General features: G+C 38.4%; 1 protein-coding gene across 2 annotated transcripts in view; it reads left to right on the forward strand.

Moving 5' to 3' along the window:
- The window catches only part of LOC139766122 (cyclin-L1), a 73,574-nt gene extending 52,845 nt beyond the window's left edge, over nucleotides 1–20,729 (forward strand). For both annotated transcript variants that reach the window (XM_071694345.1, XM_071694346.1), the window contains 4 exons: nucleotides 4,405–4,609; nucleotides 9,105–9,295; nucleotides 12,924–13,184; nucleotides 18,957–20,729. In XM_071694345.1, the coding sequence (XP_071550446.1) occupies nucleotides 4,405–4,609; nucleotides 9,105–9,295; nucleotides 12,924–13,184; nucleotides 18,957–19,317 (1,018 nt within the window). In that variant the 3' untranslated portion in view covers nucleotides 19,318–20,729. The remainder of the gene's footprint in view (nucleotides 1–4,404; nucleotides 4,610–9,104; nucleotides 9,296–12,923; nucleotides 13,185–18,956) is intronic.
- Nucleotides 20,730–21,112: the final 383 nt, after the last annotated feature.

Here is a 21,112-nt window from a genome sequence, read left to right on the forward strand (position 1 = left end):
CTTGTTCCCACCATTTCTGAGATGTATTTTTTCAAATTCATCCACTCCATACGTCCAAATAATTGCGGAACACAACCTATCATATCTTATTTTATCACCCTTGCTAACACCACTTATTGTTCCTAAATGTTTCATTTCCAACACATCCAACATTTTCTCTACAGTTTTCTTTAAGAATCACTCTTCGCAACCATACAACACCATTCATCCTCAATGTGCCCAAGATCTCTGCCCCTCAACCTCCTTATGGTTCACTTGAGCTCTCATGGTTCCATTTGCTGCCATATCCACTTACAGGTGTCCAGAACACTCCACATTCTCCAAGGTCTCTTCAGTTAAATTAACTCTCCAAATATTCGTTCTTTCTTCATTGCTAAACCTAACAACCTTGCTTTTATTCACATTTACTCAGTTTTCCCCATTCACTTACTCGCAGACTCAAACACAAGCGTCTGCAGTTTAATAACTGAATCTGCCATCAGGGCTATGTGGATCAGCAAACAACAGACTTACATTCACCTCCACTGCTATCTATAAACAAGCAGCCATAGTGACCACCTCCAAGTTGCAGACCCACCATCACCACTACTCACCTTCCCCTCTTTCTTATTTCATGTATATCTTGCATTAAGCAGGGAATGCCTATGTATAAATAGATTATGATTTACGAGTTCATTGATTAAAACTGAACAAACAAGTTGTAGAATTATGAACATTGTAATGATGACTCATTGTAAACATCCATTAGGAAGAAATTAATTGTAAAAACAAGAAAAACCTGAGTTACCTTAAACAAAAGGTCAAAAAAGAGTTTGACGAGTACATCGAAAAAATCAAATCATAGATAGGAAATGATTATAGGAATATGAAATCTCTATAAGAAGTGAAAACTGATGATAAGAATATTCACTATATGTATAAGAAGCAACATTGAATTCTGATGTCACCACCTAAACAGGCTGGAATTAACAATTGAAGAGAACTCAGAAATGTAAAGTAAAATTAAGGATTGGAACAGAAGGAACATCTGGGAATGCTGAAAAATTTTGAAATATAAGTTTTAGAAGGTAGAAGTTGAGGATATTTGAAAATACATGCATGGCATCAATAAAGGAATAAAAAGTTTTTTCATGCTTGCTGTTTCCCATATTAGAGCATTAGCTTCAGGAACAGGCAGTAGAGCTTGAGAGAACAAAGAACTTTATTACAGGGAAGAAAGACTAATTCAGCACGCAAGAATTCCATATAGTGTATAAAGTGGCATCAAATGTAAATATTTAAGAGCCAAGGAAGAAGGATTTTGAGACTCGTCAGTGCTGCATTATTAGTTATTCAGCTCTTTTGGGAAGGGCTTTTATTGACTTACCTTACATACAGTATATTATTTTGATCCCCTGCCTTTCTCCACATTTTATCTTCTTTCATCACATTCTGCAAAGGTGATACTCAGTCTTTGTTTCATATCTCTTTACCTTTTAATGTATGACATCTGTTTGTTACCTTTAGTCTTATATATCACTATCATTTTGTTTGTACATCTCCAAATCAAGGGCAGTCTCATTCTGTGTACTGCATGATCAGAAATTCCTAATTTTATCCCCATTTTGAAATAGTCCATGAAATACATGACACTGCATCAGCGAACAAAACTGCAAAGCAGATATTGATAAAAAAGTTAGTGTTCAGTACAGTTCTCACTGGTTCATGCCATTTCAGTTCATCACATCCTGTTGTTAACAATTGTTCTGGTTCTTACCCATATCAATGTGAAACTAATTTTTTTCATTTTCTCTACTTTCTTTACAAATCGCTACTTCTTCCTTTGCAATTTGCATGTTCATTGAATCTGTTCTTGACTAAGTTGCCATTGTCCTTACACTTGCATTTAGTTTAGCTCAGTCCAGGCACATCTTTACTATTTTTTCTTGGAAAATGTTACACTTTGTTGTTTTGTGTGTTTGCACACACACAAAAAAGTCCTATCTTATAGTAGAAGAAAAAAAGAAAGAAAGAAATCACTTCCCACTGCTCTCTTCAGCCCACAAAGAAATGCCGTAAGGGTAGCATTTTTCTGCTTCCGTCCTTTAGGAGCTCCTCCCACCTTTATTATTCACTTATTCAATGCAAAGTGACAAGCAGTACTGCTTATCATAATTAGGGTGTACTATCTTCACCTGTGGCAGTTTACTCTGCCCAGTGCTTGGCTTCACCTGAACATCATGATCATATGGTCCCACAATATGGGGCCAGCAGAAGAACTCACATGTATTTCCAGTTAAGGATATGAATTGTGCCCAGCACCCAAGTTTAATTTTAGTTATTTTGAATGCTGTATTTTAGAATTGCCTCCTCTTCAGACAACTTTCAAACTCGGTGGATAATTTTTTAGTGTACCTAAGTAGCAATGAAAGGTTTATGTTATCTCCTTTTTTCTCTCTCTGGAAAGCCTTTAAAGGTGACTCCCTTTAAAGATTTTCCTTGAGTCTGTTGTCCAGAGTTGAGGCAATGACTATAATACTTAATTTTCAGAACATTTGATATATATTACTTAACTTTGAAAACTGTAGGGCAATTCGTGGATACATTTTGGATCGGGAGGTTCTCAGTCGTTGCTGTCAGTTTGAGTGATTCACAGTATGACATAAGTAATTATTTTTAGTTAATAGTGTTTTCATATAGATATGTGTATATTTCAAAGTTTAGTAATCAGAAATTTGCATTTCTTTATCAGTTTGCACAAAGTTGATGGCTCAGTATGTGGTACCAGGCACTGTAGAGAAAACAGATACTCCTATTTTTCTTCCTCTTTAAGATATGTGAAGCAGTTGTTGAGTTTTAAGATTTTACAGATATTTGATAAAAGGTATATATATATATATATTATTTTTAAGAATGGTATGCAGAATGATTAGGATACATTTATATATATGTTTGAAAGGATCACAATTTTGCGCGTGATCAAGATATTCCTATGAGTCCACTGGGAAAATGAAACACGAAACTTTTTGTGTTTCATTTTCCCCGTGGACTCATAGGAATATATATACATATATATATATATGTATATATTGTGAATCAGTGAGAGGTTTCGTTTTGAATGAAATTGGAGAATTGGATTTCAGATTTAGTGCTTTTGTATGATTACCAGATGAGGTGCTAATTACTCAAAAGATGTTTTGATTGCATAGTATTAATATAAGGTTTTGTTCCATCTCAGAGGAAGGTGGGGCAAGGTAAGTAGTGTTGGATGAGGCCAGCACTGCCCCTGCGCCCTCCATCATCACCACCACCACAACAACCTTGACCTTCAGCTCCACTACCACCACCACCTTCCCCTCTGGTAGCGTGGCTGGCAAGTGGCGCGTAGTCTGGCTGGGCCCTTGTCACTGGGCTCCCCTTCAGTCGTGTGTGGTGGCGCCGTGGTGTCTGCTGGGTACCTCTGGCAGGCAGAGTTGGCTCCCCAGCAACTCCCTCTTAGGCTCTCCAGAAAGTGCCTGCCTGGCCTACAGCTACCACACACAGCAGCTTGGCTTTTTGTGTAGTTCCTCAAGCCTTGCTCCAGCCATAATTTGTGAATGTAATAATTCAGTAGTAAAAACATAGTCCAATGAAGTGGTAACTGTTAGCATCAAGATGTTGCTCAGTAACTGACACGTATATTTTTTTGGTAAAACAAAAGTACTTTCAGTTAGTTTAAAAGCGAATTTCTTTCCTGTAGGTAATAAGTAACAAATGGCTGAAAGTTTTTCAGGATTGCATGCTGATGGCTCATGGACAAGAAATGTTTCTCGTGAAGTGAAAAGTGCGTAATAATTGCTTTACCTTTAAACATCAGAATAATCATTCAGTAATTATGGAGCTATATCAACATTATGGAAACATTTACATAAATGACTTGAAATTTAATTTGTTAGTGAAAGTGGTGAAAGTGGCTGTGCCGGCAGAACTGATCATGCGATGGACATAGTGGTGCAGCGTTAGTTTGGGTGGAATGCCATGCACTAAGCTCTCTTTGCAGGTGTCACGGTACCACTCATATGAAGGACAGAAAGCAGGGACAGCCAGCCTTTGTCGTAGCCACCAGCAACAAAGAAAGGAAAGGGATGAGGTGGAGGTGATGAGAATGGTCAGGTTGGGCAGGTGGAGGAGGAAGAGCGCACCAGTGGCCATCATCGCATCTTCACTGTCTTTTGTACAATCATTGTTTTTGGTTTGTATATCCTCCTAAAGGAAACAACCATAGAACATTTACCTAGAGGAAGGGTAAATTGATAAGGTGTCATTATGTAACTCAAAATATATGCAGCATCACTGCATTAATTGTTAATTGTGCCTGGTAGCCATCAACTACTTGAGCCTCTAGCAGGCTACATATCCCCCCAGCATGTTGTCTTTCTTCCACAGGAACTATATGAATGATGCTTTGCGGACAGATGTATTTGTACGGTATAGTCCAGAAACAATTGCCTGTGCCTGTATTTGGCTTGCTGCTCGGTTGCTGAAAGTGTCTCTACCAGAACATCCTCCATGGTACCTGATTTTACGAGTCACTCAAGAAAGCATTGAGGATGTAGCTGCTTCTATACTCAGACTTTATACTAGGAAGAAGGTAAGTACAATCTTTGAATAGATTTAAAAAAATGGATTTGGTTAAACATTTGGGTTTAATTTATGCTTATGTTGAAAAATTTTATATTTTTCCCATGTTCTTTTCTTGAGTTTGATATTCCACATTTATGTAGTTTGGTGGTTTATGCAGAATTTTCCAAACTCATTTTAATTGATGCTATTTTCTGTATGATAGATTCATCTGTATTTTCGTTGTTTAGCGAGGTAGCACAGTGAAAGAATGGCCCAACCCACCCACACACACATTTATAAACATAAATGCCCACACACGCACATATACATACCTATACATTTCAACGTATACATACACAGACATATACATATATACCCAGGTACATATTCATACATATTCATATATTCCCTGGGGATAGGGGAGAAAGAATACTTCCCACGTATTCCCTGCGTGTTGTAGAAGGCGACTAAAAGGGAAGGGAGCGGGGGGCTGGAAATCCTCCCCTCTCGTTTTTTTTTTTTCAAAAGAAGGAACAGAGAAGAGGGCCAGGTGAGGATATTCCCTCAAAGGCCCAGTCCTCTGTTCTTAACGCTACCTCGCTATCGCGGGAAATAGCGAATAGTATGGGGGGGGGGGGGGGGGGGAGAAACATATTCATACATGCTTCTTTCATCCATTCCTGCCTCCACACATGAAATGGCACCCTCCACCCCCCACGTGTAGCGAGTTAGCGCTAGGAAAAGACAACAAGGCCACATTCATTCTCTAGCTGTCATGTGTAATGTGTTGAAACCATAGCTCCCTTCCCACATTTAGGCCCCACTGGGAACCAATCACTTTCTTCTCTTCCTACTTGTACACATGCCTTCCATACTTGATAAATCCTTTTCACTGCTTCTAGCATCTCTATCAACTTTATCATATGCCTTCTCCAGATCCATAAACGCTACGTACAAATCCATTTGTTTTTTCTGTATGTTTCTCGCATACATTCTTCAAAGTAAACACCTGATCCATACATCCTCTATCACTTCTGAAACCACACTGTTCTTCCTCAGTCTGATGCTTTGTATATGCCTTCACCCTCTCAATAAATACCCTCCCATAAAATTTCCCAGGAATACTCTGTAACTTGAACACTCACCTTTATCCCCTTTGCCTTTGTACAGTGGCACTATGCTTGCATTCTACCAACCCTCAGGCACTTCACCATGAACCATACATACATTGAATATCTTCACCAACCAGTCAACAACACAGTCATCCCATTTTTTAATAAATTCCACAGCAATACCGTCCAAACTCGCTGCCTTTCATCTTCCGCAGTGCTTTCACTACTACTACTCTATTTACCAAATCATTCTCCCTGACCCTCTCACTTGGCACACCACTTCGACCAAAACTTCCTATATCTGCCAGTCCATCATCAAACTTTCAAAATACTCACTCCCTCTCACTTCACCACTACTTGTTATTACCTCCCCATTTGCCCCCATTACCAGTGTTCCCATTTGTTCTCATCTTACGCACTTTATTTACCTCCTTCCAAAATATCTTTTTATTCTCCCTAAAATTTAACAATACTCTCACCCCAACTCACATTTGCCCTCTCTTTCACCTCTTGCACCTTTCTCTTGACCTCTTGCAAATACTGTGCAAATGCCTCTCTCTTCTCTTTCACTAATGACCTTATTTCTTAATCCCACCACTCACTACCCTTTCTAATCTGCCTTCCTCCCACTTTTCTCATGCCACAAGCATCTTTTGCACAAGCCATCACTGCTTCCCCAAATACATCCCATTCCTCCCCCACTCCCCTTATGTCCTTTGCTTTCACCTTTTTCCATTCTGCACTCAATTCTCCTGGTACTTCCTCACACAAGTCTCCTTTCCAAGCTTGCTCACTCTCACCACTCTCTTCACCCCAACATTCTCTCGTCTTTTCTGAAAACCTCTACAGATCTTCACCTTCGCCTCCACAAGACAATGTAGTTTATTATAAAAGAATAATAATTCATGAACAGATGCATAAGAAAAGTTTGTATTTATTGTTATATGTAGTATAATAGAAGAATGACTTATGAACAAATGCTTAAAAAAATTGAACAGGTCCAAAAACAGCATAACAAATTCATGAAATGTTTGAGGATAAATGTGGAGTTAGGAGGGTTGGTTGAGTAAGTAATATAAGGGTGAGAGAAAGGTATTGTAATGAATATGGTTGAGAGAGCTGAAGCAGGTGTGCTGAAATGTTTGGACATATGGAGAGAATGAGTGAAGAGAGGTTGACAAAAGAGGATATATGTGTTAGAATTGAAGGGAACAAGGGAAAGGGGAAGACCAAATTGGAGATGGAAGGATGAAATGAAACATATTTTCAGTGCTTGGTGGCTGAACTTGCAGAAGGTGAAGGGTATATGTAGCATTGATTTAATTGGAGTGACACTATACAAGGATGAACATACTGACAGTGTGCTTCATATAAAGCAGCTGGGGGAAGGCAAAGAAAGGTCTGTAGGGCTCGGTTAAGGATTGGGGGCTGTGGTTTCATTACTTTGCACATGACAGGTAGAGAATAGATTTAACTGAATGAAGCCTTTTATTTGTGTTCTTGGTACTTCCTTCTTTTACACAGGAAACAGTATACAAATATGAAAGTTAAGCATTTACATGTGACTGACTGCTAGCTGTATTTTCATTGTTCACCTCGGTTATTTAGAGTGCTTATTTCCTTTTGTGAAGTGTTTCCGTTTTTCTTTCCCCCCAAACTGTATTTTGTGTCAGCTCATTATATGCCCACAGGAAAAAAGATCCTTATATAGTACTGTAGTTGTATCTTTAGGGGACCTATATTCAGATGGCTTAGAAAAGAGTTGGAAATACTGTTTTATCATCGTCTGTTCCATCCTTTAAGTTGCAATCCAATTTTTTGATATCTGAGGAGAGGCATCTGTTCACAAATGTACAGTTTCTCCTTGTCATACATAATATTTGACAATACTTAACTCACACAGCTCATTCTTTTTAACTAGATTTCCTTCCGGTGAGCACTATATGCCTTTTTGGCAAAATGATAGGTGCAATAGACTAGTAGTTGGTAGGAACATTGAGGCACAAGCATTAGGTAGTAGTAGGTAGGAACATTGAGGCACAAGCATTAGGTAGTAGTAAGTAGGAACACTATGGTGGCAGTAGTCAGTAGGAACTGTGCTATTGCCCTCTGCCAGTGGCCTGTTATGGGTGAAGCACAAAATGCTTAGAAGCAGCATTGGAGTTTCACTAGTTATGGAGAATATTGCCATGGTTACACCCTACTTAAAGGGAATTTCATTCGGGAACAGGCATCAGAGATGTAGATATAATAGACAGAAGCATCTGTTTGTAGCTTTTAACATGCAGTTTTCCTCCAACCAGCTACTTTCTTCTTTACTGATATTTTTGTACAGATAACCCTTGGATATTAAAAGAAGTTGGCATATTATGATAAGAGATTATGTTTTTCAATCAGTGGTAAGAGATTTTATTTTTTCAATCAAGTTCTGAAACTCAGTTTTAAGTGAAACACTTTGGTTTACCCCTAACTCTTGCAGTGCTTCCATGGATTTACTTTTATGTATGCTTGAAGCCAATTTGGTTCTTGTGTCTCATTTTCTTGGTTTAGGTCTATCTATCTATCTATCTATCTATCTATCTATCTATGTCTCATACCTGTTCCCTGTAGGAGCTCCCTCAATGGGATGGCCTTGGCAAGTCTCCATAAGTAGTGAACTCTACTGCCACTTCATATCCTTTAGTGCCTCACCCTTAAAAGACCACTGGCAGAGGGCCAGTCTAGCACAGTGCTTGTAGAGACTCCTAATGACTGCTACAACATAATGTTCCTACCTACTTCTACCTCTCCATAATAGCCCTACCTAAATGTTTCTACCTACTACTACAATTCATTGCTCCTACCATTATGCCAAAAGGTAGGGCTAACACATAGCTTTCGCTACAGGAATATCTAGTTACAAAGAATGAGCTGTGCAAGTTAAGTGTTGTCAAGTGTTTTGTGTGACAGGGAGAGATATATGATATGTTTGTAGACAATGCCAGCAGTCCTTTCGTAGGTGAGGCAGAAAGAAAAGACAGTTGCCTAGGTCAGAGGAGTGCGCCATGACAATGAAGTGCTGGTTCACTATGCAGCAATCACTAACCCTCCTGATACCCAGGTGGGTAGTTACTGGTAATATGCCTCCTGGGTCGTTGCTGCCTACCAACTACTATCAACACTGGTTCAGGTGGTGACTGCATAGTTTTTTTTTTTTTGTGTGTGTGTGTGTGTATTATGAATTTTTAATGTTTTTTGAGTGGCACTTGAAGGTGTCATTGTCCATAGCATGATGAGCCAGAAAGATTTCAGTTGAATGTACAATATAAAAAAGATGACTGCCATCTATGTTTACCTGTCCAACATTTCTTAAATTCATGTGAAGGTAATTTACTCAAAATTTTCATTAAAGGCATATGAATTTTGCTTCAGGTTAAATTGGAGGCTTTGGAAACAAAGGTTGAAGAAATCCGCAGAGAACAGCAAGAGGCTAGATTGCGCAGTAAAGCTGTAGCATCATTAACTACTCCTCAGACCAATGCTGCCTTTAGTCCTGCTTCAAGGACAAATTCTCCCAACAAGACTACATCTCCCACACGGAAACGTTCTTCATCTCCTGACAGGTTAGTCACAATCATGAGAATTTATTGTCAGCATGTTCAGTCATTCGGTAATGGAAATGATTTTGTTCCTGCCAAGCTACATATCAACCCATTCCTGCACTTTATCATCTAGGTTCCAGATGTCACATCCATACAACACTGCCAGAAGTCCTTTACCATCAAAAATATCCATTTTTGCAGAGTTAGTGACCATTCTTTTCCCATCACCCACCCAATGGCTCATTTAAGCCCCTATGGTTCCTTCCTTTCTTGATGTCATTGTACCATGTACATGCCCCACATTTCACAAGGTCACATAAACATTGCTTCTCATAATACCTTCTCCTCTGCAGCCAGTTAATTTATCTCAATCCTGCATTGCTGCTCAGCACATAATCCAAAGATGCCCTATGGTCATCAACCCCTTTCACCCATGTATACTTGCATAAACTGTTTTTAAAGAAATTATAAGAAATAGACTGGAGAAAGGTGGAATAACCTACTTGGTAAAGTAGGATGTATTTTATGAAAAGGATTACTGAACAATAGAATGACATCAAGGTACAAGGAAGATTTAGAATTGTAAGAGCATGTATTTCATGAAAAGGATTACTGAACAAAAGAAGTCAAGGAACAAGGAGGATTTAGAATTGTAAGCATGGATTTCATGAAAAGGATTACTGAACAAAAGAAGTCAAGGAACAAGGAGGATTTAGAATTGTAAGAGCATGCATGAATGAAACTTTTATTCACAGGTAAGTTGTGGAAAGGTGCTCATTTAAAGAGATGAAAATTTACATGAATGTTACATTTATGAATATGTTTTTGATGGAAATTAAAACCAGTCTGTAAAATTACATGCTAAAGTGAATTGAAAAGGCCCTCAAGAATTTCTCTGGTTTGTATAGAAGGCTATTTATTGCAGTTAGGATTTCAGACTGGAAGGTGTGTGTATATAGTACATTTGAAAAGGGTAAATTTGTCTCGATTTTCTAAGGGGGAGTTTTTGATCCTGAATGAGGGTACTCAGTTAATGGTGCTTCTTCTTAGCTGGTTTTGTTTGCAATTATACGCTGTGGGGTCTTTGTTACCTTTCATATAGGTCTTTAGGTTCAAGTTTTGTCATTTGTTTATATTTGTAGAAAAGTCTTTATACCACAGCTAATTTGTACTGATTTAATATTAGTGACTGTCAAAAGTCGTTCCCAGCTTGTAATCAGACTACAGATGTTTTCATGTTGGTTGTGTACGATTAAGTAAGCAAAATTTTGTGTGGAAAGTTTTGATTTCAAGTTAAGTACAAAAGTTCACAGTTATCAAAGGTATGATTAGCAATACAGGTGAATATTAGAATTTATATGCTTGTATGGCTTAGGCATGTGTTATTCAGGTTTTTGAATGGATGCATTAAAATATGACAAAGTTTACTATTTTGAATGGTGGATGCATCTTTGACCTACCTACAGACGTTTATTGTGGTTGCATATTACCCCCAAAATCATATGAATTATATTTTTCCTCAAGTTTTTATGCCACTTACGAAGTAGAAAACCTTACACATTTGTCACAAACACACACACCCATATTTCTGTATGTATGTGGAGTTCACTCATTTAATTCTCTGTAACTGCTAATCATATATAGGTCTGAAATTCTGCATGGATGAACTTCAGGATAAGAACAAATGAATTTGTGAAGAATGAGCCCAATTATGCATCCATATGTCTGTCCGTACGTATGTCCAGAACTTGTTTCTGATCACTGGCTTTGCTAACTCATCTTGGAATTTGATCAGATTACTTACATTACTGATCTCCAATTGAAACCCTAAAGATGAAATAATGCATTTGTATACTAATACATATGTACATCTTAACCTTACTGTCTGACCTTTAGGTTTGCTATATTGTTTGGGGTTACTAACCATGGTTAGATTACTCCCAGTTCTTTGCTGCAGTTTATTGGAATAGAATTCTAGATAATTGTTTCTCCATTTGTACTCTATAAATCTTTTTACATTTTCTTTTAACCTTGACAAGGTTGGATTTTCCATTGATATTTGTCTGAAGGTAGATGTATCTGATCAGTACATCCTTGCTAATGTGAGTTTTCAATCTCAAACGTTCCTGAATTGTTTTAGACGACACTTGATAAGAGGACTCATTAAGTCTCAGCACTTGTGATAATGAAGCCAAATTTAGCATTTTTTTTTCCCCCTCCCCAAAGACATCACACACCTTCAAACACCAGTCTGAGCCTTTGAGGAGCATTCCTTGCCTGGCTCCTTATGTTCCCTCTTTTAGAAAGTGACAGGGTGAGGAAATGTGGGTTTCCAGCTGTCACTTGCAGCATGCAGAAAATACTTGCATGTCCTTAGGGATAAAGGAACCTTAGGAATTAAGAGAAAGAATCGCATGTTGTTTTGTTGTGTGATAAGCAAAAGTTAGAGAAAGTGTGTATTTATGTATTGAGTTCTAGCAATGTACAAGTAAATGAGGTAGAGATAGACAGCAGACTGGGCTAGGCTAGGGAAAAATGACATCTGTGTTGATGGTTCACCACACAGCTTTCACTTCTTCCAACACCCATACATTAGTATTTGCCATATTGTTGCCTCCCTGCCACCTACTACTACAAATGAAATAGAAAAGACATATGGGTGATATTAGGGAAGGAGTGTGAGTGGTTAGGTGATTGGGACCATTTACCTTCCTCTCATCCTGTAGTTTAATCATATACTCGAAACCCTCTAACTGAAAAATTAAAGGGCAACAGTACAGGCAGACAGGTAATGGCATGGAGCTGTCTTGTTTAGTCAGGAAAAAGAAAAGCAACACCTATTGTTTGAGGTTTTGCATTTGTCGCCATGATTTGTTTTTGAAGTGAAGACAAATGAGATTTCAGCTGTAACACTGAAAAGGGCTAATTGGTTAAATATCTTTTAGTACTAGAAGCCAACAAAAAACATCTGTAATGAAAATTTTTTTGTGGAGGTGAATTATCATTTCAAGTTGCTGTCATTGTTTTAATTAAAACTAGTGTAGGTCTAAAAAAGAATGTCTGGGTTTTATTGTGTGAACCATTTATTTTTGCTTTGAAGTCTTTGTGATATTTTGTTTTTATTTCCCCCTCACTTGTACAGGGTCCTGTTTCCTGATTTATTGATGTTGCACCAGTAACAGACAGAAATAGCCTCATTACCTGTTGTGCATAATGCACACATTGTTTGTATTATTTATTGGAAGGATATGAATAGCCTGTCAAGTTACAATAGGATTTACTGGTTGAGGAATTGTGTAATGCTGTCATCAACTTCTTGCTTCATTATGTTCATGTTTTCAGTCTTAGGTTGTCATTTTTCCATGGTGTTACATTTTATGATAAGTAATGAATGAGTGGTCTTAGCCCCATGGAAGGGGTGGGACCATGGTATTGCATAATATGGATAACAATATATACTTTTCCCCTCCTATGTCAGTGAGGTATCATTAGAAACAAAGAACATGAGTTCATGTAGACTTTTGAGCTGTCATGTATTATGTAGAGAAAATGATGATGATAATATTCCTATTAAATGACAGGATATCAGGAAATAATGCATTTAGGAATGAAAAAAGTAGATTGTAAATTGCATTGTAATACATTATAGAAACTCTGGAAGAAAACGAAGTGGGAGCAGTGGAAGCAGATCAAGGAGCCGCAGTCGTAGCCATTCTAGATCCTCTCACCGTCGGACGAGGAAGAAGCAACGTCGAGGAGATTCTCGTTCCTCTCGCTCTCATTCTAGATCTCGCTCCAGGTCACGAACCAGATCAAGGTCTCATTCCCGAGACAAACACCGAGGGAACAAAAAATACTCCAGATCTCCATCACCTACTGTCACTCCACCACCAAGATTCACTAAGAACAAGTAAGTTTGAAATTACTTCAAGATTGTGTACATTATTTTATCCTTAAAGTTACAAAGGGAGGGGCTTTGACATTGAAAGGATTGTTGTATTTGAGCCCACAACTAGATGGGAAGCTATCACTCTCATCATTTTCCCTTCCTCCTTTTTATTTTGTAAATGTAAACAAAAGCAAGGTTATAGGGTTTTGCAGGGCAGAGGGACAAGGTATTTGGGTTGTGAATTTGAATGGAGAAAATTTTGAGGCAGTGGAATGTAGATACCTTGGAGTGGACATGACAGCACATGGAACCATGAAAGTATACGTGAGGTGTGGATGAAAGTTCTGGTAGCATTGAGGAATGTGTGGAATGGAGGGAGACATGGGTATCTTTTGGGGAGGGGCAAAATGGGTGTGTTTTTAGTAATTTATAATGATTTCTATGTTGTATGGATGCTAGGCATAGGCTATAGATATGTGGAGAAGGGTAGATGTGTTGGAAATGTAATGTTTGAGAACAGAATGTAGTGTGAGGCAGTCACATTGATTAGTAAATAAAAGGACAAGAGAGAGGTGGTAAGATGGTACCCCTTTGCAAACCTGTTATCTTGTCTTGATAATTCTTTCATAATGATTTAATTGATATTAAGATGTACTTTACAGTTATCTGGGGACTACATAAAGTTATTAATATTAGCAATTAAGTGACATGTTAGCATAATCCGATAAGGGGTACAGTGTGATTGGGTTGTTGAGGTCTACAGTTTGATTGTTTTCTTGACTGTTTAGCATTAGCTTTATTGTTTTCTTGACTGTTTAGCATTAGCTTTACTGTGGTCACCTCTGTTTACTGAATGACTGTGCAAGTAGCATCTCTCCGTTTCTGTTTTACTTGTCTGGCCAGTGTATACATCATTATATGCCTTACATTTAATGGCATAAACCTTACAAATATTCAGATAATTTGGCCATCTTTTTATTAAGGTCTTACTGATAGTGTTATTATGTTTGATTTTTTTTAGCATGTCTTACTTTAGCTAAGTTAGGAGAATAGGGCAACACCAAACATTTAGATCTATCATCTTTATCCACATTTTTGTTAATAGATGTATAAAATGTCTTCCTGGCTTTCCAGTAAGCCTTGTTCACAAACCACTTGGGATAACATGACTGCCTAAAGGTACATCTCACATGGTTACATTCATCTTCTAGACTTGTGGGATCACATATACAGTATCCATAAAAACAGACATAACTACAGACATATTTACAAAATAATCATGCATTGTAAAAATAATGATACAATACAGCTCTCGAGTGCTGTCAATGGATTGAACCAGGGGCATGTGAAGCATCTGGGGTAAACCATGGAAAGGTCTGTGGGGCCTGGATGTGGATTAGGGAGATGTGGTTTTGGTGCATTACTCTTGACTGCTAGAGACTGATTGTGAATGAATGTTTTTGTCTGTTTTCCTGGGGGTACCTCGCTGAAGTGGGGGTATCGATGCTGTTTCCTGTGGGGCAAGGTAGCAACAGGAATGGATGAAGGCAAGCGTGAATATGTACATGTGTATATATGTATGTGTGTGTGTGAGTGTATGTATATGTGCATATATGGGCATTTATGTATGTATATGTGTATGTGAATGTCTGTTTCCTGGCACTACCTTGCTGACATGGGAAACAGTGATTATGTATAATAAGTGAAATAAATATAGCTCCGAGTTGGTAGGCTTCCTTTAGATCTTGAAGGATAAGTGATCAGATTCCTTAGTCAAAATTCCTTCAAGAAATGGCAGTTAGTCTTGTTTTCCCATTGTTTTAAGTATGATGTTGGGGCTAATGTTAACAAACATTACAAGGACCATAAGGACACACGACATCATTGTATGTAAGCCAGATTTTCTCCAGTCTTTGATTCTCTCATATATTTAAAGATCAAAAGTTTAACTCCCCCATTTTGTGTGTCTGTGTCTGTACGTGATCCAATTAATGTTTAATATGGTTTATAGATTGTCTAGCAGCACATTTGAAAAAAGTAACACCTCTCATTGTTCGCTGATGATACAGCGCTGGTGGCTGATTCATGTGAGAAACTGCAGAAGCTGGTGACTGAGTTTGGTAAAGTGTGTGAAAGAAGAAAGTTAAGAGTTAAATGTGAATAAGAGCAAGGTAATTAGGTACAGTAGGGTTGAGGGTCAAGTCAATTGGGAGGTAAGTTTGAATGGAGAAAAACTGGAGGAAGTAAAGTGTTTTAGATATCTGGGAGTGGATCTGGCAGTGGATGGAACCGTGGAAGCAGAAGTGGATCATAGGGTGGGGGAGGGGGCGAAAATCCTGGGAGCCTTGAAGAGTGTGTGGAAGTCGAGAACATTATCTCGGAAAGCAAAAATGGGTATGTTTGAAGGAATAGTGGTTCCAACAATGTTGTATGGTTGCAAGGCATGGGCTATGGATAGAGTTGTGCGCTGGAGGATGGATGTGCTGGAAATGAGATGTCTGAGGACAATGTGTGGTGTGAGGTGGTTTGATCGAGTAAGTAATGTAAGGGTAAGAGAGATGTGTGGAAATAAAAAGAGCGTGGTTGAGAGAGCAGAAGAGGGTGTTTTGAAATGGCTTGGGCACATGGAGAGAATGAGTGAGGAAAGATTGACCAAGAGGATATATGTGTTGGAGGTGGGGGGAACGAGGAGAAGTGGGAGACCAAATTGGAGGTGGAAAGATGGAGTGAAAAAGATTTTGTGTGATCGGGGCCTGAACATGCAGGAGGGTGAAAGGAGGGCAAGGAATAGAGTGAATTGGATCGATGTTGTATACCGGGGTTGACGTGCTGTCAGTGGATTGAATCAGGGCATGTGAAGCGTCTGGGGTAAACCATGGAAAGCTGTGTAGGTATGTATATTTGCATGTGTGGACGTATGTATATACATGTGTATGGGGATGGGTTGGGCCATTTCTTTCGTCCGTTTCCTTGCGCTACCTCGCAAACGTGGGAGACAGCGACAAAGCAAAAAAAAAAATATATATATATATTTTTTTTTTTTTTTTTTTTTTTATACTTTGTCGCTGTCTCCCGCGTTTGCGAGGTAGCGCAAGGAAACAGACGAAAGAAATGGCCCAACCCCCCCCCCCCCCCCCCCCCATACACATGTACATACACACGTCCACACACGCAAATATACATACCTACACAGCTTTCCATGGTTTACCCCAGACGCTTCACATGCCTTGATTCAATCCACTGACAGCACGTCAACCCCTGTATACCACATGGCTCCAATTCACTCTATTCCTTGCCCTCCTTTCACCCTCCTGCATGTTCAGGCCCCGATCACACAAAATCTTTTTCACTCCATCTTTCCACCTCCAATTTGGTCTCCCTCTTCTCCTCGTTCCCTCCACCTCCGACACATATATCCTCTTGGTCAATCTTTCCTCACTCATTCTCTCCATGTGCCCAAACCATTTCAAAACACCCTCTTCTGCTCTCTCAACCACGCTCTTTTTATTTCCACACATCTCTCTTACCCTTACGTTACTTACTCGATCAAACCACCTCACACCACACATTGTCCTCAAACATCTCATTTCCAGCACATCCATCCTCCTGCGCACATCTCTATCCATAGCCCACGCCTCGCAACCATACAACATTGTTGGAACCACTATTCCTTCAAACATACCCATTTTTGCTTTCCGAGATAATGTTCTCGACTTCCACACATTTTTCAAGGCTCCCAAAATTTTCGCCCCCTCCCCCACCCTATGATCCACTTCCGCTTCCATGGTTCCATCCGCTGCCAGATCCACTCCCAGATATCTAAAACACTTCACTTCCTCCAGTTTTTCTCCATTCAAACTCACCTCCCAATTGACTTGACCCTCACCCCTACTGTACCTAATAACCTTGCTCTTATTCCCATTTACTCTTAACTTTCTTCTTCCACACACTTTACCAAACTCAGTCACCAGCTTCTGCAGTTTCTCACATGAATCAGCCACCAGTGCTGTATCATCAGCGAACAACAACTGACTCACTTCCCAAGCTCTCTCATCCCCAACAGACTTCATACTTGCCCCTCTTTCCAGGACTCTTGCATTTACCTCCCTAACAACCCCATCCATAAACAAATTAAACAACCATGGAGACATCACACACCCCTGCCGCAAACCTACATTCACTGAGAACCAATCACTTTCCTCTCTTCCTACACGTACACATGCCTTACATCCTCGATAAAAACTTTTCACTGCTTCTAACAACTTGCCTCCCACACCATATATTCTTAATACCTTCCACAGAGCATCTCTATCAACTCTATCATATGCCTTCTCCAGATCCATAAATGCTACATACAAATCCATTTGCTTTTCTAAGTATTTCTCACATACATTCTTCAAAGCAAACACCTGATCCACACATCCTCTACCACTTCTGAAACCGCACTGCTCTTCCCCAATCTGATGCTCTGTACATGCCTTCACCCTCTCAATCAATACCCTCCCATATAATTTACCAGGAATACTCAACAAACTTATACCTCTGTAATTTGAGCACTCACTCTTATCCCCTTTGCCTTTGTACAATGGCACTATGCACGCATTCCGCCAATCCTCAGGCACCTCACCATGAGTCATACATACATTAAATAACCTTACCAACCAGTCAACAATACAGTCACCCCCTTTTTTAATAAATTCCACTGCAATACCATCCAAACCTGCTGCCTTGCCGGCTTTCATCTTCCGCAAAGCTTTTACTACCTCTTCTCTGTTTACCAAACCATTTTCCCTAACCCTCTCACTTTGCACACCACCTCGACCAAAACACCCTATATCTGCCACTCTGTCATCAGACACATTCAACAAACCTTCAAAATACTCATTCCATCTCCTTCTCACATCACCGCTACTTGTTATCACCTCCCCATTTACGCCCTTCACTGAAGTTCCCATTTGCTCCCTTGTCTTACGCACCCTATTTACCTCCTTCCAGAACATCTTTTTATTCTCCCTAAAATTTACTGATAGTCTCTCACCCCAACTCTCATTTGCCCTTTTTTTCACCTCTTGCACCTTTCTCTTGACCTCCTGTCTCTTTCTTTTATACTTCTCCCACTCAATTGCATTTTTTCCCTGCAAAAATCGTCCAAATGCCTCTCTCTTCTCTTTCACTAATACTCTTACTTCTTCATCCCACCACTCACTACCCTTTCTAAACAGCCCACCTCCCACTCTTCTCATGCCACAAGCATCTTTTGCGCAATCCATCACTGATTCCCTAAATACATCCCATTCCTCCCCCACTCCCCTTACTTCCATTGTTCTCACCTTTTTCCATTCTGTACACAGTCTCTCCTGGTACTTCCCCACACAGGTCTCCTTCCCAAGCTCACTTACTCTCACCACCTTCTTCACCCCAACATTCACTCCTATATATATATATATATATATATATATATATAGAAGGCGTAGAAGGGGACTAAAAGGGAAGGGAGCGGGGGGCTGGAAATCCTCCCCTCTCGTTTTTTTTTTTTTTTTTTTCCCCCCAAAAAAAAAGAAGGAACAGAGAAGAGGTCCAGGTGAGGATATTCCCTCAAAGGCCCAGTCCTCTGTTCTTAACGCTACCTCGCTATCGCGGGAAATAGCGAATAGTATGAAAAAAAAAAAATATATATATATATATATATATATATATATATATATAGATGTGTGTGCTGTATGGTACATCATTGAGAATACACGAGAATACACTGTCTTTAAAATTGTATTAATTAAAACTTTTCCTTTACAGAGACAAGGGGCTGATTGTAAGATCAAGATCCAGGTCTCATTCCCGATCACCACAGAGAAATTATGAAAAGTATGATCGATATGAAAAGTATGATAAAGTGGAGAGATATCCTAAAGGTGGTGATAGGTATGAAAAGAATGATAGGTATGTAAGAGAAGAGAAACTAAATAAATATGAAAATAAGGAAAAAGGTGACAAGTATTCTAATAAGTATAATAATAAATTTGATAGATATGATATTGAAAAGAAGAAGTATGATAGGGACGAAAATAAAAAGTATTATGACAATGGTTTTGGAAAACCTCACAAAGCCAAAAAGAATGGTCGTCATAGATCCCGTTCAAGAGATAGACGACGATAGCCACTTTTAGGTCGTGTAGTTGAAAGTGCAGTGTTCATGTCAGGGGAGTTGACCCTCCACAACCCAGGGACATTCATCATACCTGAAACTTCACAAATTTAATCTTTGCATAATTATAGGTCTTCATGTGTTATATTTTACAGCCATACACAGTTCTAATGTACAAAAATTAAAAAGTAATGTATATATGTACATATGTATATAAAGAAAGAGATCATATATATCTATATATGTATTTAAACTTCTATACCAATCAGTTTAAATACTTTTTTTTTGTTTTTAATAGTAAAGACCTTGCAATATGTGTGTGTGAATGCTTTTTCTTTCACTAGTTATGAATTTTTATTTCCTATTAAGGAAAATTACTTATTCTTACAGTGGATTATCAAATGGTAGAAGTTGATCCAATAATGATGCAATTTAAAAATGTGTTATGAATGTTAAGTACTTTTTATTTTCACCCAAGTCACATTCTGCAACAAGACCAGGGTTTGGTATGTACGAAATTGCAAAAGCTATTGATTACACATTTGGTTTTGTAGGTTGACAGTTTGTTTGTAATCTCCTGGTTAAAATTTTAAGATCATCAAGTCTGTATAATTGAATGCCTTAAATTTCCTCAGGTTATACAAAAATGCCCACAGCATATTGTTAAAAGTAAGTTTATTTGCCTGATAACAGCAGTGTTAAGCTGATAATGAATTGGGTAAACTATAGCATGTCCTAAATATTCGTTGCCCTGAGATGATCTCTGTGCAAAAATTTGTGTACAAATAAGGAAATGTTAGGTTGAGTTTAGCTTTACACAAACTGCTATCCCCTGAAGCAGTACATACAGTACAATCCAAAATGTTCTCTCATAGTTGTACATCTAAAGACTTTAATTTCTGTATAAATCTAAGAACTTGACTGGCTAATTGATGGATAGGCAGTGCAAATGTTTTTAAGTTGAACTGATTGGTAGAGAAACGACAAAAAGATAACATGTTCTGTCTTGGAGTTACTTTGTCAGTCTGATTATTATTTGAAAGTAGACTACTGTTGTGTAATAGGATTCTTTTTATTAGAATTGGAGATCTTAAGTATTAAAAAAAAGCATTTATATCGTTACTGTATATCAGAAAGTCCTTCCATGGAGAAATCCAAGTATATAGTAACTCTGGGCCAGAGCATGACTGAAAAAAAGTTTATACTATTTGTATGTTGTCCAAGGAATAGAAGACAAGATAAAGGAAAAGTTACCAAAAAATTGTAAACAAATATCAAATACTTTAGTATTTGACATGTCCTTTAACTTGGTTTTTTTTAACTGTGATGTGTATATACTACTGAAATTGCCAAGTTCCACGTTATTTCCTCTGAGAAACGTGTATATTCACATTAATGTATTAGAAAAATAAATTATTTTTGCATGTTGATAATTTTATGCCCATTGCCTGTTAACTGAAGATGGATAAGCTTTTTGTGTCCCATATGTAATGTGTGCATGGGTTTAGTTCAATATGATAGTGGATGAACAACCCAGAAGCCATCTAGAGCAAATCTTTAAACCTGCATCCACTTACATGCATAATGTAAGCTACCTGGAAAGTGGGTGAGTATACATGGTATTGGAATTTTATGAAATCTGCTGTAAAAATGACAGAGGATGGATATTCATCAGTCTGGTTATATGATGGAGAGCTTAGTTTTGGCAGTTTTAACTTTTAATCAGTTACATGTTATGTAAATAAGAGCAGTAGTAAAGACAGGTAACTTTTGTAATTTAATGAAATTGGATAGTGGATAACATGAA

The sequence above is a fragment of the Panulirus ornatus genome, chromosome 57 (genome assembly GCF_036320965.1).
Source record: "Panulirus ornatus isolate Po-2019 chromosome 57, ASM3632096v1, whole genome shotgun sequence".
In the NCBI taxonomy this organism is placed as follows: Eukaryota; Metazoa; Arthropoda; class Malacostraca; order Decapoda; family Palinuridae; genus Panulirus; species Panulirus ornatus.